Source organism: Felis catus, chromosome E2 (assembly GCF_018350175.1).
Source record: "Felis catus isolate Fca126 chromosome E2, F.catus_Fca126_mat1.0, whole genome shotgun sequence".
In the NCBI taxonomy this organism is placed as follows: Eukaryota; Metazoa; Chordata; class Mammalia; order Carnivora; family Felidae; genus Felis; species Felis catus.
This window is the reverse complement of record NC_058382.1, coordinates 12,255,364-12,273,069: the sequence shown is the minus strand read 5'-3', so window position 1 is coordinate 12,273,069 and position 17,706 is coordinate 12,255,364. Positions and strand designations below refer to the sequence as shown.

The window sequence follows — 17,706 nt, the reverse complement described above, 5'->3', positions numbered from 1 at the left end:
TGTGTCTCCCTCTCTCTCTGCCCCTCCCCTGCTCATGCTGTGTCTCTCTCTCAAAAATAAATAAACGTTAAAAAAAAAAAAGAAGAAACTTAAAAAAAATTTTTTGAAACTTTTTATTATCTGTATTTGTTATTATTTAATTATTTTGAGAGAAGGAGAGGGAGGGGCAGAGAAAGGGGGAGAGAGAGAGAATCCCAAGCAAGTTCTGCACTGTCAGCACAGAGCCCGATGTAGGGCTTGAACCCATGAATGGTTAAGATCATGACCTGAGCCGAAACCAAGAGTCAGACACTTAACCAACTGAGCCATCCAGGGATCCCTGGTCTACTTTTATTCCTTCACGTATTGATGAGTTTTTTTCAAAATAACATATAACCTTAGGTTTGTATATGTGTTTTTCAATAATAGATTTTATTTTTTTAGGGCAGTTGAACACTGACAGTAAAATCCAGCAGAAAGTACAGAGATTGCCCGTGTACTCCCTGCCCCCACACACCCACAATCCCTCCCATTGTCAACATCCCCCACCAGAGTGGTGCAGTGTTACAGTCGATGAACCTGTATTGGGACATCATTATCACCCAGAGTCCCTAGATTACATTAAGATTCACTCTTGATGTTGTTCTTTCTGTCGGTTTGGACTTTATAATGATATGGCCCCACCATTATAGTATCATACAGAGTAGTTTCACTGCTCTAAAAAATCCTGTGTTGCACCTATTTACCCCTCCCTTTCCCTAACCCCTGGCAACCACTGATCTCTTTACAGTCTCCACAGTTTTACCTTTTCCAGAATGTTATATGGTTGGAATTGTACAGTATATAACCTTTCAGATTGGCTGCTTTTACTTAGTAATGTGAATTTAAGGTAAAAACATATCTTTTTTTTTTGTGGCTTGATAGTTCTTTTTTTCCTCCTTAAATTATATTCTGGTGTTGGGCACCTGGGTGGCTCAGTCAGTTGGTTGAGCATCTGACTTCGGCTCAGGTCACGATCTCACGGTTCATGGGTTCAGGCCCTGCATCGGGCTCTGTGCTAACAGCTTGGAGCCTGGAGCCCATTTTGGATTCTTTGTGTCTCTCTCTCTCTGCCTCTATCTCTCAAAAATGAATAAATATTAAAAAAAATTTTTTTTAATTATATTCTGGTATGGATGTGCATAGTTTATCCATTCACCACCTAAGGGACATCTTGCTTGCCTCCAGCTATAAACTAAGGTATAACTTTAGTTTAAAATATCCAGTCTTGCTGGATTTTCCAGGCACTTAGTTCTGTCTCTGCATTTACTCCTCAGAGCTGTTGTATAAGGAGGTTCTTGATTGCATCTTCCACTTACATATGTAAAATATAGGAAACCTGCTCAGGTTTACACAGGAAACCAATGGTCAAGAACATTAGCCATTCCGTTGAGTAAAAGTGACAGATAAGAAGATAGTATCTCGGCGCTATCCCTCACAGTGAAGGTTGGTTGTAAGATTGAGGTTATATGTGCTTGGTGTTGTAGGAGGTAGTGACATTCAAGGACGTGGCTGTGGTCTTCACGGAGGAGGAGCTAGGGCTGCTGGACCCCACCCAGAGGAAGCTGTACCGAGAAGTGATGCTGGAGAACTTCGGGAACCTGGTCTCTGTGGGTGAGGACATGAGCTCTCTGTAACTGAATGTTAGTCTCCAGGAGTAGCTTTGTATCCGTGGGTTTTTGAGGCTTTGGGGCGCTTGAAATGGTTCTCTGAGTTTGGGGATATGACTTTCCTAATATATATGGGACACACAGCATTGTTTTGTTTTGTTTTGTTTTGATCAAAGGGCAAGTTTTTGTTTTGTTGAAGAACTAAATGAACGGTATACAGCTCTACTTTTTGTATTTCTGATCCTATCATGAGTTATAAAACCAGTACAGGGAGCCCTATTATCAACTTTTAATGAAATAAACAAACGAGATGTTAGCAAGCTTCTCCCACTCTTCCAAAACATTGAAGAAGAGTATTTCTTAACACATATGTGTAGGAGACTTGGCAAATGATATTTCTTCAAATGGGTCATGAAAAAAGAAAGTTTGAAAAATGCTGCTTCTGAATGCTTGAAGAATATGTAGTGGGAACCTAATTCTCCAGTGAATTTTACCTACAACACGTATGACTTTGTGTGCTCGCAGGGCATCAACCATTCAAACGAGATATGGTCCACTTGGTAAGGGAAGGAAAGTTTTGGATGATGAAGTTAGCAACCCAAGGAAAAGGCAATTCGGGTAAGATCCAAGTAACTGTGAGGCGTGGAGGCAACTCACCTGTCTGTCACATTTTTCCATGCTCATTTCCATCGCCTTGTTCTAAACTGCCAAACCTCTTTCCTGGATTATTACAACAGCCTTTTTATGGGTTGTCCTGCTTCCACACTTCCCATCCTATATGTGTTATCCACGGGAGCAGCCACAGTGATCCTTTGGAAGTGTACACGAGATTGCCATTCCTCTGTTCAAAATCCATTATGGCTTCTTTTTCCCCCTTAAAGTTAAAACCACTTAAAGTGGCTCTTTTTTTTTTTTTAATTAAAAAAAATTTTTTTTAATGTTTATTTTTTTTGAGAGAGAGAGAAAGACAGAGCTTGAGGTGGGGAGGGGCAGAGAGAGAGGGAGACACAGAATCCGAAGCAGGCTCCAGGCTCCGAGCTGTCCGCACAGAGCCCAATGCGGGGCACGAACCCACGAACCGTGAGATCATGACCTGAAGTGACATCAGGTGTTCAACCGACTAATCCACCCACGTGCCCCTAAAGTGGCTCTTAGAGTCCTCCCTGGTCTGTTCTGCATCCCCACTCTCTCTCCTTTGAATACAACTCCTGTTCTCTCTCCATTTTTCTTTCTTAAGATTTAAAAAAATTTTTTAAATTTTTTAATTTTTTTAACGTTTATTTACTTTTGAGAGAGAGAGGGACAGAGCACGAGCAGGGGAGGGGCAGAGAGAAAGGGAGACACAAAATCTAAAACAGGCTCCAGGCTGTGAGCTGTCAGCACAGAGCCCGACGCAGGGCTCAAACCCACAAGCTGTGAGATCATGACCTGAGCCAAAGTCAGATGCTTAACCGACTGAGCCACCCAGGCACCTCAAGTTTTTTTTTATTTTTAAGTTGTCTCTACACCCAACATGGGGCTTAAACTCACAACCAAGATCAAGAGTCACATGCTCTTATCGATGGCGCCAACCAGGTGCTCCTCTTGCTCCATTTCTCCACCCACATCGCCCTCCCTGCGGTTACCAGGACCTGCCAAGTATACTGTACTTTGCTTATTGCTGACTTTCCAAATTACTATGAGTGTAGTAGACTAAACGACAAAATTTTAAGGTGTGTTTGTTCTTGAGGTGTGAACTTTGACACATCTCCCTGGGATAATAGCAAGGTGCCGTGTTCCTCTTTGGATGCTCGAGGGGAGAGATTTTTCCCTCGGGCTACCAGCATGTGCGGCCTGCCCAGTTCTCGACTCTCATTCTCCCTCCTCCGTCTTCGAAGCCAGCGACACTGCATCTCCCTGACCGTTCTTGGGTACTCTCCCTCTGCCCCTCTTCTGCCTCTTGTGTCTGCTGCCTTTCAGGACCCTTCTGATTACATTCCTCCCGGATAATCCAGGACGATCTTCCTCTTTTTCTGATCAGCTGATCAGCAGCCTGCATTGCATCTGCAACCCAGGTAACATAGCAAAAGTTCACGGGTTCTGGGGATGGGACGCGGACATCTTTCAGGAACCATTATTAAGTCTGTTACAGAAGCTTCTCCCTCAGGGTCCTTTACTTCTTTGCTCTGCCTGGAACAGTCTTTCCCCAAAACTTCCTGCCGGCTCTTCCCTTCTTCATTCCAGTCTCTGCAGAGTTTTGCTACCATGACACAGGCCTTCTGACCATTCTGTTTAAAATACAATGCTGTCTTTACTCTTCCTGCCTTATATTGTGTCTCATATATATGTCTTTGCCTCTTACCCCTCTCTCTCCAGTGGATATAATCTTCAGGAGGAGAATTTTGATTGATTTGATTATTGATGTGTCCTCAGTGCCTAGACTAGTCCTGGGATATGGCAGATACCTGTAAATATTTGACTTAATGAATGTCTTAACGGATAGGAGAAATGGACTGTATTTCTTGCTTGTGGTGATGCAGGATAGTTTGTTTTTCTGAACGCTTATTACAGGCTTTTAAATTTATTTTACAGTGCACTAAAAGGTCTTTCGTTTGCAATTTGGAAAAAACTGCTGAAGACCAATTTATCTATGTCCAAAGTTTTTCCACCCCATTTTCAACGAAACAGCCCAAAGAAACATCCAGACCTTCTCTAAGAAACCAGTGTGTAGGCTTCCTTTTCACCCAGTCACTCCATGACTCATGGAAACCGCTAATAAGTGATCCATAAACCAGAGTGAATTGAAGATACTGCAGAACATGTCTTGTCCTCAAATGGCCGGCTATCTGGTTTCTACTTATTTAGATGTAATCACACTTAAGTTTGATTCTTTATGTACCCTTGACTTGTATCACAAGGAAATTTCTTTTTTGATGTTTAAAATATTTATTGATTTACTTTTTATGTATTTTTAATTTATATCCAAGTTACTTAACATACAGTGTAATAATGATTTCAGGAATAGAATTTAGTGATTCATCACTTACTTTGAACACCCAGTGCTCATCCCAACAAATGTCCTCCTTAATGCCCCTCACCCATTTAGCCCATCCCCCCCACCCAACACCCCGCCAGCAACCCTCAGTTTGTTCTCTGTATTTAAGAGTCTCTGATGGTTTGTCCCCCTCCCTGTTTTTATATTATTGTTGCTTCCCTTCCCTTATGTTCATCTGTTTTCACAAGGAAACTTCTAAGCACTGTGCTTGTGACCATACAGGCAAACATGCTTTCCCTATGGCTTTCCTTTTAGAGGGGGCATAGTCATTTCTGGAAAGAAATACTTCTTTTTTTAAAGATTTTTATTGTAATTCCAGTTAATGTACCATGTTACATCAGTTTCAGGTGTACGATATAGTGACTCAGCAATTCCATACATCACCTCACGCTCATCACAACAGATGCACTCCTTGATCCCCATCAGCCATTTCACCCTCCCCCCCCCCCCCCCACATCTCCCTTCTGGTAACTACCAGTTTTTTCTCTGTAGTTTCTTGGTTGGTCTCTGTTTTTTTTACCCCCTTTGTTCATTTGTCTTCTTTCTTAAATTCCACGGATGAGCGAAATCACATGGTATTTGTCTCTCTTTGACTCATTTTACTTAGTATCGTACTCTCTAGATCCATCCATGTCATTGCCCATAGCAAGATTTCGTTCTTTCTTCTAGCCAGATAATGTTCCATTGTGTATATATACCACATCTTTATCCATTTATCGGTTGATGGACACTTGGGCTGCTTCCACAGTTTGGCTATTGTTAATAACACTGCTATAAACATAGGGATGCATGCACGTATCCCTTTGAACTAGTTTTTTTTAATATTCTTTGGGTGAATAGCTGGTAGTGCAATTGCTGGATGGTAGGTTAGCTCTGTTTTTAACTTTCTGAGGAGCCCCCATACTGTTTCCACAGTGGCTGAACCAGTTTGCATTCCCACCAACAGTACACAACTCTTCACCAACACTTGCTGTCTTCTGTGTTTTTGATTTTAGCCATTCTGACAGGTCTTTTGATAGGGATTGCATTAAATATGTAGATTGCTTTGGGGAGTACAGACATTTTAACAGTTATTTGCTCTTTCAGTCTCAGAGCATGGGATGTCTTTCCATTTCTTTGTGGTCGTCTTTAGTTTCTTTCATCAGTGTTTTATAGTTTTCAGAGTATAGGTCTTTCACTTCTTTGGTTAGCATAATTCCTACGTATCTCATTATTTCTAGTGCATGTGTAAATGGGATTGATTCCTTAGTTTCTTTTTCTGCTGCTTCATTACTGGTGTGTAGAAACGCAACGGATTTCTGTACATTGAATTTGTATCCTGTGACTCCACTGAATTCATTTATCAGTTCTGGCAGTTTTTTGGTGGAATCTTTCAGGTTTCCTATATAGGGGATTATGGCTTCTGCAAATAGTGAAAGTTTGACTTCTTCTTTACTGATGTGTATGCTTTTTATTTCTTTCATTTATTTATTTATTTATTTTTAATGTTTATTCATTTTTGAGAGAGAGAGACAGAGACAGGCAGACAGAGCACGAGCAGGGGAGGGGCAAAGAGAAGGAGACACAGAATCCGAAGCAGGCTCCAACCTCTGAGCTGTCAGCACAGAGCCCGACGTGGGGCTCGAACCCGCAAACCATGAGATCATGACCTGAACTGAAGTCGGACACTTAACCGACTCAGCCACTCAGGTGCCCCCCAGGTGCTCTTCAGATCTCCCGTTTCCGTGCTGTATGTCCGTGGGCTGTTTGTCCTGCTTTGCTTCCAAGAGCAGCCCCAAAGACTTCAGGCTGTCCCCGAGCCAAGCCTGCTGACTTACAGCTCCAGGCTTTCAGCACCGCTGGTTGCAAGAACTCATGAAATTTGGCCCCTCTTGCTTTCCAAGCCAGTTGCCGTGGGGATTCATTTTCCCCGTGCGCTCCCATGTGCTCGTCTGTCTCACCGCCTTCTCCACAACTACAGCTCCCTCTTCACCACAGCAGCCATGATCCGTTTCTCTCCCGAACTGTGTCCCCACACTTCCTGACTTCTCTGCGGCTTCTTCTCTACCTTTAGTTACAGAGTTTGTGCTGCCATTGTTCAGGTTGATTTCTGGGGTATTTAGGATGTCTCATAGTTACCTACTTGTATTCATGGGACAGTCCATGGGTACTCTTATTCCGTTGCCATCTTCCTTCTTCCCCCCAGATACTTCTCTTTTAAAAAAATATTTTTTTAAGTAATTTCTACACCCAACATGGGGCTTGAACTTACAACACCAAGATCAAGAGTCATGTGCTTTACTGACTGACCCAACCAAGCACCCCTAGAACATCTTTTTTTTTTTTTTTTAAAGTTTATTTATTTTTAAAGAGACAGAGGCAGCATGAGCAGGGGAGGGGCAGAGACAGGGAGAGAGAGAGAGAGAGAGAGAGAGAGAATCCCAAATAGGCTCTGCACTGTCAGCACAGAGCCCAACACGGGGCTCAAACTCCCGAACTGTGAGATCATGACCTGAGCCAAAACCAAGAATCGTATGCTTAACTGACTGAGCTACCCAGGCACCCCAAGAAAATCTTTTTTTAAAAATGAGGATTCTGATGTCTTTTCCTAGATAGCTGCCCAACAAGTGGAGAAAAAAAAAAAATCTCAACTTCCTGATCGCTCAAGATAGTAATCAGCTTGAAAGGTTTTGTTTTGCACAGTTTGCCCATCTACAGCACACTGGCATCTTACAAAGCCTACATCCACCCCACTGTTGCCAAGTTTCCTCTCCATGTGCCAGAAGGGGAGGAGATGAAAGTAACCCCAGTCACACAGCTGAATGTTGTCTATACCTGATCATTTTGGTCAAAAATTAAGGTATCTATTTCTGCACCTTTATTTTCTACAAATTTAGCCATTAAAGAATAATCATTTCACATGATTTCCATACATTTATCATGAAGCCTATTATTTCCATCTGCAATTGATGAACATTATAACCTGGAAAGTATCAGGAAACAGCCCACTCAAAATTGTCACATCCTTGGAGAGACTTCTTATATCCCCCGCCCAAAGAAAACTATTTTAATGTTTATTTATTTTTGAGACACACACACACACAAAGTGTGAGCAGGGGAGGGGCAGAGAGAGAGGGAGACACAAAAGCTGAAGCAGGCTCTAGGCTTTGAGCTGAGGGCACAGATCCTGATGCAGGGCTTGAACCCACGAACCATGAGATCATGACCTGAGCCGAAGTCGGATGCTTAACCGACTGAGTCACCCTGATGCCCCAAAGAAAACTATTTTAAAGGGACAGTTTATTAAATATAACCATAAACTAGCATCTACCAAGAGGCGCATACACACCTGTTAGTATTTTTCCAAGTTTTTGCCCTTAGGACTTTCCATTTGAACGCTTTGTTTAATTATAGACTTGCTGAGTTCCTGAACTAAGTTTTCAAACTTTTTAGAGCACAAGCCCTACTAGGAAATGCATCTTTCAGTGTACCCAAAAGAAACATTTCATTTGTGTGTAGATTTATGTGTACAACTTTATAAGAATTCTTGCAATCACCCCATTCCTATGAATAATGATACTCTGATGATTTCTGTCCCTTTTTTTCTAAATGCTTATTGAATGATTTTAAATTTATTTTACAGCCAACTAAAAGGCTATAGTTTTCAGTCAGAAAAACTCATGTGAAAGCCCAATATTCTACACAAGATTTTCCACACTCTGTTTAGTATGAGATAGTCCAGAAGCCTCAGAAGAAACCGGTGCATAAGCCTTTATGTATCCTTTCCACCCCTCGCGGTTCTTGCCATCTTCCAGTTCTTTCATTAGGAACACCACCCTCCTTGTATTCCTGTGGGGTACAAATTTCTGACCTCACAGTAAAACTGCAGTTTCCTGTCCCTTTTTAATTTCAGGTATCTTAATTAAGTTACTACATATATTAGCACAAAAATAAGATGAGCTACCCATATTGTGTAGAATTTGCGGGAACACTTAGAACATATAGATATAATCAGTTCTGGGTGCTTGATATATAGGATTGCAAAGAGTCTAAGCAACTGTAAGGTTTTGAGGGACAGTTCACACAGACCTCCTGTACTTGACACCAACTAAAAGTTTGAGGGGTTCCCAAAATTGCCTTCAGATTGAATAATTTTCTAAAAGGGCTGGTAGAATTCACTGAAAGCTGTTATGCTTAGTTTATTATAGGAAAGGCATGAGAAAAAGCATAGGAGAGAGAGTTTAGAGAAGTACCATATGCAGTTTCCATTGTCTTGTCTCCATAGAATCAGGGACTTGTTATTGTGTTACTTTCCAAAATGAAAGTGTACAGTTATACACAGGATATTGGCAATTAGGGGAACTCATGTGATCCTCAGTGTCCAGAGTAATTATTGGAGCTCTGTCACATGACCAGTATAGACTGAATGGTTTCATATGGTTATTCTCAGTCTCTTGGTCCACGCTACCAGGTAAATGAAAGCCCCACCCAACATCATGTTCTTAGTTTTTCTGGTGTGGTCAGTGTCATCCCTAAATCATATTGCTAAAGTAATCTAATGTGACTGAAGTCCCTATTGCGCTCATTTCAGGCATGGCATTCCAGGGGCTTAGAACTGTCTCTTTGATGTTGAGGACAGGCCTCGTTGTTTATGTAACTTATTTGCTGCATATTTTACTATTTAAGAATTTACACCGATTTATGAAATTGAGTGGAAGTCGCAAAATTAGTACGTATCATTATCATTTTCGTTAATTCTTTGATTTCTAACTTGTCCATTACATATGAGGCTTGGCATGATTCTAAATTTGTTTCATTGGTGCTTAGTGGATAGGACCCTACTGGATTACCTCTTGGTTTCTGTAGGCATTTAAACCAGAGACCATGGTACACACTAGAAGGATGTAGGGAATATTCCCTGGGTTCATTAAACTCTCATGCTCTTTCCTAACTGTTAAATCTTGAGGACACCGAACAAAGCCTTCATTTGCCCACATCTCTGCATTCTTTGTCTTTTAGGAGACAAAATCCAACACAAGATGGAGACTATTCCTAAAGTGGAACCACATGAAGAACTTTCTTGCTGGCAAATCTGGCAGCATATTGCAGATGACTTAACCTGGTGTCACGACTCCATGATAAAGAGTTCTCAATTCCACAGACAATGGGATTTACCCAGCCACGTTGAGGCAGCACGGTCTAAAACCCACACAGGCCAGAAGACTTCCCTGGGAAATGAGTGCAAAAAGATCTTTAGTGATACCTCCCACTGTGATCTTCAACACATAAACTCAGGGGAGAAGTCTCACACATGTCGCGAGTGTGGGAAATGCTTCTTTTATAGCTCAGCGCTTCGTATTCATCAGAGAGTTCACCTGGGAGAGAAACGGTATAGGTGTGAGGAGTGCGGTAAGGAATTCAGTCAGAGCTCATGCCTGCAAACTCATCAGAAAATCCACACCATAGGGAAGCCATTCAAATGTGGGGAATGTGGGAAAGGCTTCAGTCGTAGATCAGAACTTAGTAATCATTGCAGGTTACACTCGGGAGAGAAACTTTATAAGTGTGAGGGATGTGGAAAGGCCTTCATTAATGCTTGCCATCTTCAGGACCATCAGAGAGTCCATACCGGGGAGAAGCCATTCAAGTGTGATATCTGTGGTAAGAACTTCCGTCGTAGATCAGCACTTAATAGTCATTGTGTGGTCCACACGGGAGAAAAACCATACAAGTGTGAGGAGTGTGGGAAGTCCTACACTTGGCGTTCACGTCTTCGTATCCATAAGAAGGTCCACATGGGACAGAAACCATACAAATGTGAAGAATGTGGAAAGAGCTTCTTTTCTAGGACACATCTTTATTATCATCGGAGGTTCCACACAGAGGAGAAACCTTATAATTGTAAGGAATGTGGGAAGAGCTTCAGGTGGGTCTCACCTCTTTTGACACATCAGCGAGTCCACAGTGGAGAAAAACCATTCAAATGTGAAGAATGTGGGAAGGGATTTGGTCAGAAATCGTGCCTGCAAGCTCATCAGAAAGTCCACACCAGAGAAAAGCCATACAAATGTGAGGAATGTGGGAAGGGCTACAAGACGAGCTTGGATCTTGATGTGCACCAGAGTGTCCATTTGGGAGAGAACCCATACACCTGTAAGACATGTGGTAAGCACTTCACTAGGACCTCAAATCTTAAAGTTCATCAGAGAGTCCACACTGGAGAGAAACCGTACAAATGTAATGTGTGTGGTAAGGTCTTCAGTCAATCTGGACATTTAAAATCTCATCAGAGAGTTCACACAGGGGAGAAACCTTACAAGTGTGAGATATGCAGTAAGCAGTTCAGTTCAAGTTCGTATGTTAAAATTCATCACAGAATCCACGTTGAGGATAAATCTCATTCTGTCTCATAGGAGGGAAAACATTTGTTTCATTAAAGTGAATGTTTCAGCCGTAGCTGAATGCATCCTGGTGATCCCAAGGTCACATAAGTGGTGCAGTGTACAAGGTACAAGAACCTTGGCAGTTGTAGCTATCACTCCAGAAAAAGGCCTAAATATAACAATTTCTTTAGGCCTTTATCAGATTCTAATGGTGGATGTTAAAATCGATGTCCCCTGAAATAGAAGCTTCATGAGGGCAGGGAGTTTGTTTGCTGCTGAATCTATACAATCAGCATTGAATAGCACTCTGTGTATGCACTTAGTACACATTTGTTAAATGAATCAAAAGGAAGAGAGAATTAGGGAAGATTGTGGAGTAGGAGGACGCTAAGCTCCACTCCTCTCATCGATGCAACTAGACAACACTCACATCAGCGTAAATAACCCAGAAATTGACCCCGACACTGGCAGAACAAAGTCAACATCTAAAGGTAGAGAAGAGGCCATATCAGAGAAGGTAGGAAGGGCAAAGATGCAGTTTGGGAGTGAGCCAGACTGGCCGTCTGTGGAGGAGAAGGAACCAGTGGTGTGGAGAAGACAAAAAACAGACTGTCACACTGGGGAGCCCACATGGGGAAGATGAATCCCTGTAACACTTGGCTTTGAAAGCAAGAGGGGCCAAATGGCATGAGTTCTCAGCAGCCAGCTGGACTTAAAGCCTGGATTTCCAGTGTCTGTGGGCTGGGCTCTGGGAGAGCACGATGAACAGCTGGTGGAGACACAACCAGGAATCAAGTTTGGCAAATGCCAGGGGCAGACAGCAGGGACAGCAATTTACTGAGTGTGGCCTGGAGAGGCAGGGATCATGGGGACACTCCTTTGGGAACAAAGGAGGGAACCATTTCCCTCCCTGGCCCCCCCAGCATAAGCACATGGGTACCTGCTGGCACCAGCATGGCGCCCACACTCCTTACCTAACTTGGTTACACCAGCCCCTGCCCCCCTGTGCTCTGGTGGGTCTGCCTTTCCCAATCACACCTGCTTCAGTCCCGGCACGGTGAAGACCAGAGCAAGCCTACCTTGTCTCCTGACCTGTGTGTTTTGCAGAACATCAGTTCCAGAGGTGGCAGCTTCAACAGGTCTCATTTCACAAACAGACCAGCACATATTAAAATGGGCTCTACCCAGCTGGGACCAAACACTGCCCACAATAGGCAAAGAGAGCCTCTGCAGGTGACCAGACTGAATAAAAAGAGCCCAGGACACAGCACTGGGGCACAAGCAACACACATAGGAGACCCCGCCCCTGAAGCGACAGGTCCCAGGAAACAGGAGACCGTGCACTGCAGGGCACTACAGGACTTGTTCTTCATAAGGGCATTACCTTCGAGAGCAAGAGACACAGCTGACTTTCCTAATATGCAGAAATAGACATGGAGACAAAATGAGATGGGAATATCTCCCAAATGGAAGTACAGGACCAAACCACAGCAAGAGACCTAAGCGAAATGGATATAAGTAATATTCCAGACAGAGAATTTAAAGTAATGATCACAGATACTCACTGGGTTTGAGAAGAGTGGAGGACATCACTGAGACCCTTAATAGGTCTCAGGACCCTTAATAGATTAAAAAGAACCAAGCAGAGATGAACACAATAAATTAAAAATGCACTTGATGGGATAAGAAGAAGGTGAGATGAAACAGGAATGAATGAATGCCCTGGAAGAGAGAGTAATGGAAAGTAAGCCACACAAATGAGAGGAAGAAAATCATGGAGATTGAGGATAGGGAACTCAATGACTCCATCAAGCATAATAGCATAATAACATTTGCATTAAAGGGACCCCAAAAGAAAAGGGGGCAGAAATTTTACCTGAAGAAATAATAGCTGAAAACTTACCTAATGTGAGGAAGGAAACAGATAACCAGATCCAGGAGGCACAGAGATCCACCCAAAAAATCAGCCCAAGGATGTCCACACCAAGATACATATTTGTTAAAATGGCAAAAAGTGATAAAATATTTTAAATGAACCAAAGAGGCAAAATGTGCAATCTTTACAAGTTGTATTTGGAAAAGGAAACCAGCAAAAAACTAATAAATAATTCTGAGGAACAAATAGTTGAAATGCAGAAATACACTGAGTACTGTGTTCCACAGCATTATTTTGGTAGTTTCCTATTATGGTTGGCTCTGGCTATCAGCCTGTGTTCTGAGGTTGAGTTCTTATTTTTCTTGTCTTGATCTCATATCCCATTGGTTTACGCAGTAGCAGTTGAACTCGTGATTTTTTCTCACATTGCAGACTGAAACCATTTAACTTCACAATAACTGGCCACTGCACATATCTTAATTGAATTTTCTCAACAAAGTTAAGGCAAGGGCTCAAAGAAACACTAAAAACATCAGATTTATATAGTAGTGATAAAAACTTTTTAATTTTGAATTTGTCATTGAGTTTTAAATTTCTGCATTTCCATGTAGTCTTTGATATGATTGCCTTCTAATTAGGATTTTTTTTAAATCAAACTTCTGTGGTAGAAATTTATGCCAATTTGAAGGACATTTGTCAGCTTCCCATATTTTCCCCTCATCCCCATGAAAATAAATACTAGAAAAATTTGGGATTTGGTGATTGCATCAAATACATTAATTACAGGGTGCAGAAATGACAGTTACATGTTTTTCTTGGTGACAATAAAAACATTTTTTTGAAAAGCAGTATACTTCAGAATGTGTAACATGCAACTTCGATCTGGAAATCGTACTATAGGAAACATACTATGAGATTCAAACAATGAAAAGATGAATACCACATCAGTAATGTCACAGAGTTTTAACAATGGATATAACAGGTGTTCAATAAGAATTTGTTTAAATTTCACATATTCCCGTAATAACATGGGGCCATTAAATTAATGTCAAGGACATGTAATAGCAGGAGAAGAACATAATAAAAGTTTTGTCAAATCAGACCATAGCCTTCATAGTGTAATAAATTCATAATTCTGTGTATTATGTGTTTATATACATACATAACATAGAAATGGATACTCTAAATGATATTCTTTGGCAAGGAGTATTTGGTGGCATTTTCCATTCTGTAATTCTACTGTGTGTTATTTCTCAGTGAACATCGATTTGATCAAACTGGCAAATTACAATAGAATTTGAAAGATGATTAGGAGTCCCTTATAATTGGGTCACCTACTAAGATTGTTCTGCATTATCATATGGCAGATAAGATCAAAACTAAGGAATAAGACACAATTTGTATTCACAGATAAACTAATGAGTATGGTCAGCCATGTTTGTTGTTGATGCACAAGATTCATCTTGAGGCATAAGCCAGGGAGCAGGCAAATACTGGAGATAGTAAAGTGGTTATGTTGTGGAGGTTAAGAAAAATGCTTTGAAGAAAAAATGTGCATGGGTAGGGATCTTACAGAGCATTATAGCATTGGAGCCTCTAAGGAGAAAGAAGCTTTGGATGCCATTCCACACTCCATGGATGCCGTGGTGATATTTTAAGTGTATTGACTGAGGGGTTTACTTACAAAGTGTATCTAATAGATTCATTTTCATAATCAATTTTCTGTATCTCCACAGAATACTAGATACTGCGATCCATGCTATCTCAATTTGCATAGTGGCTTGAGGGTCCCTTCTACCACCTTCAGGTTCTGTGACTTGCTGAGAGGACACAGAATATAGCTGGATTTAGGACTATATTTCAGTGAAAGAATACATGTGTGAAATGTCTACAATAGGACTACAAAAGAAAGGGGTTTTAAAAGGGGTTCTTTAAAAATATTTATTCATTTTTGGTAGCATGAGTGGGGGAGGCACAGGGACAGAGGGGGACAGAGGATGCGAAGTGGACTCTGCACTGACAGGAGCAAGCCCAATGTGGGGTTTGAACTCACAAACTGAGATCATGACCTGAGCCAAAGTCGGATGCTCAACCCACTGAGCTACCCAGGCACCCCTGAGAACCTAGGGCTCTTGTTTTTTTTTTTTTTCTTTTGCTAATGTTTATTCATTTTTGAGAGACACAGACCGTGTGAGTGGAGGAGGGGCAGAGAGAGAGGGAGTCACAGAAGCTGACGCAGGCTCCCGGCTCTGAGCTGTCAGCACAGAGCCCGACGCGGGGCTCGAACCCACGAGCTGTGAAATCATGACCTGAGCCGAAGTCGGACGCCTAACCGACTGAGCCACCCAGGCGCCCCTGAGAACCTAGGGTTCTTAATGAGGGCTGGTCATGTAGGCGCCATCTACTTAGCACGTGACAAAATTCAAACCTTCAACAGAGAAAGCGGATGTTCAAAAGAAACCTTGTTGCGCAGTTGAGACACAGTGAACAGCTCTGACCAGTGATGGACGGAGCAAGTCTTCCCAAATCCATGTTCCCTGACACCAGCCGAAATCCAGCCTTGCAAGCAGGCCTAAGGACCATATATAATAGCAAACCTACTACTCCTCAGGGGATGTGCCAAAACGCTTAATTCATCCAGAAACACGCCGGTAGTTGGACAAGTTGGGCTTATTATTTGTTGCAGTGGAGTACACCCACCAGGGAAAACCATGAAGCGTCACGAGAGAAAGAGGGTGTCAGAAAGAATCTATTCTAGGATTTGAGCTCTGTTTGGGTGGTTTAGGGAAGGCCTAAAGAAGCAGGGTTCCTGGAGATGAACTACCGTCGGAAAGCAGGAGGAATTCTAAGAGTGAGTATTTCAATAGGTGTTACCTTTTGGGAAGGCAGCCTGGAACAAGAATAAAGGTCCAAGTGACAAAGAAGTAGCAGTCACCCATCTAGCAAAAAAGGGATGCTTGGCATTGTGTGATGGCATAGTGACCTCGTTTTTGTGTGCATCTCAACAAAATTAAGAAGGGGACTTGTTTCGTCTCACTTTACCATGGTCTCAGAGAACGCTCATTCGAAGATGGTATTCTGTGATTCATTTATGTCCCAAAGGAGACTAACATGGCCTAGCTTCGAGGGCTACACCAGCTTCCAGATGTCGGGCAGTTTTCGTTTTTAGTTCTCAGTCCATCCAGTGTAACATTCTACAGCCATCATTTGGAAGGAGTTAGACTTCTTTCAAAAAAATTTTTAAATGTTTCTATTTATTTTTGAGTCAGAGAGAGAGCATGAGCAGGGGAGGGGCAGAGAGGGAGACAAAGAATCTGAAGCAGATTTCAGGCTCCGAGCTGTCGGCACAGAGCCCAACGCAGAGCTCAAACTCACAGACGGCGAGATCATGACCTGAGCTGAAGTCGGATGCTTAACCGACTGAGCCACCCAAGCGCCCCTAGACTTTCAAAACTGGTATTACAAAATGTTCAGCTTATATGGATATAGAACATGAGACTTCATTTTATTTTTCAATTACTTTTTTTTTAGAGAGAGAGAGAGAGAGATTGTGTGTTTGTGGGGGGTGGTCAGAGGGGCAGAAGGAGAAAGAGAATCTTAAGTAAGCTCCACACTAAGCACAGACCCTGACAAAGGGCTTGATCTCATCACCGTGAGATCATGGGCTTGATCTCACCACCGTGAGATCATGCCCTGAGCCAAAATCAAGAGCAAGACACTCAACCAACTGAACCACCCAGGCACCCTGAGACTTCATTTTAAAAATTAAATATAGGGGCGCCTGGGTGGCTCAGTTAGTTGAGCGTCTGACTTCGGCTCAGGTCATGATCTCACAGTCAGTGAGTTCAAGCCCCGCGTCGGGCTCTGTGCTGACAGCTCAGAGCCTGGAGCCTGCTTCGGATTCTGTGTCTCCCTCTCTCTCTGCCCCTCCCCCGCTCATCTGTCTCTCTTAGAAACAAATAAACATTAAAAAAATTCTTTAAAAAATTAAAAGAATAAAAATTAAATATATATGTTGATAGATAGCTAGATATAGATAGATATAGATATATATTGATATATGTTTATGGGGAGACAATTTTTATCTTCAGGAGGAAGGATTCTAGGTGCATTTTTCTTATTTTGCTTCATACTATTTTTAGTTTTTAGTAACATACATCTTTTAAAATTAACTATATGCAATAAAATAACTATAAAATATAAGATTTTTATCAGAAAGTATAAAGGAAAAAACTCAATACTAAAATATGCTCTCTCACCTACAGAATCCTCCTCCATGATTTGCCTTTAAATCATGGGCTTTGGGTGTCAGAATAACTCCAATGTCAAGTTCTGCAGCTATTACCCTTGCTTTGAGATACTGGACAATTTTGTAACTTCACAGAAGCTTGACATGTTCACCTCCAAAGTAGGGATAATAAATTAAAAAAATTTTTTATTTTAGAGATTGAGTGAGCGAGAGCGCACATATAGGGGAGGGGCAAAAGGAGAGAATCCCAAGCAGGCTCCCTGATCAGCGCAGAGGCCAACGTGGGGCCGGATCCCACCACCCTGAGATCATGACCCGAGCCAAAATCAAGAATCACATGCTTAACCTGCTGAGCCACCCAGGCACCCCGGGATAACAATTTTAATATACAGTTTAAATAAGGGAAGCGTGCTTTTCCATGAGGACAAGCTTCCACTTGGGCCCTAAATTCCTCCCAAGTCTGTGGTGTGTCTGGAGTAGAAGCGGGTAACTTCCTCGCTTCTCACCGCCCCTCCCGAATAATTCTCCCTCACCCATTCTTTGAACTCTGTTTTGGC

General features: G+C 42.1%; 1 protein-coding gene across 1 annotated transcript in view; it reads left to right on the top strand.

The window, feature by feature from the left end:
* The window catches only part of ZNF45 (zinc finger protein 45), a 69,031-nt gene extending 55,029 nt beyond the window's left edge, over positions 1–14,002 (top strand). Inside the window, exons 10-13 of the mRNA XM_045046936.1 lie at positions 1,506–1,632; positions 2,154–2,246; positions 3,588–3,682; positions 9,661–14,002. Of these exons, the coding sequence (XP_044902871.1) occupies positions 1,506–1,632; positions 2,154–2,246; positions 3,588–3,682; positions 9,661–11,054 (1,709 nt within the window). The 3' untranslated portion in view covers positions 11,055–14,002. The remainder of the gene's footprint in view (positions 1–1,505; positions 1,633–2,153; positions 2,247–3,587; positions 3,683–9,660) is intronic.
* Positions 14,003–17,706: the final 3,704 nt, after the last annotated feature.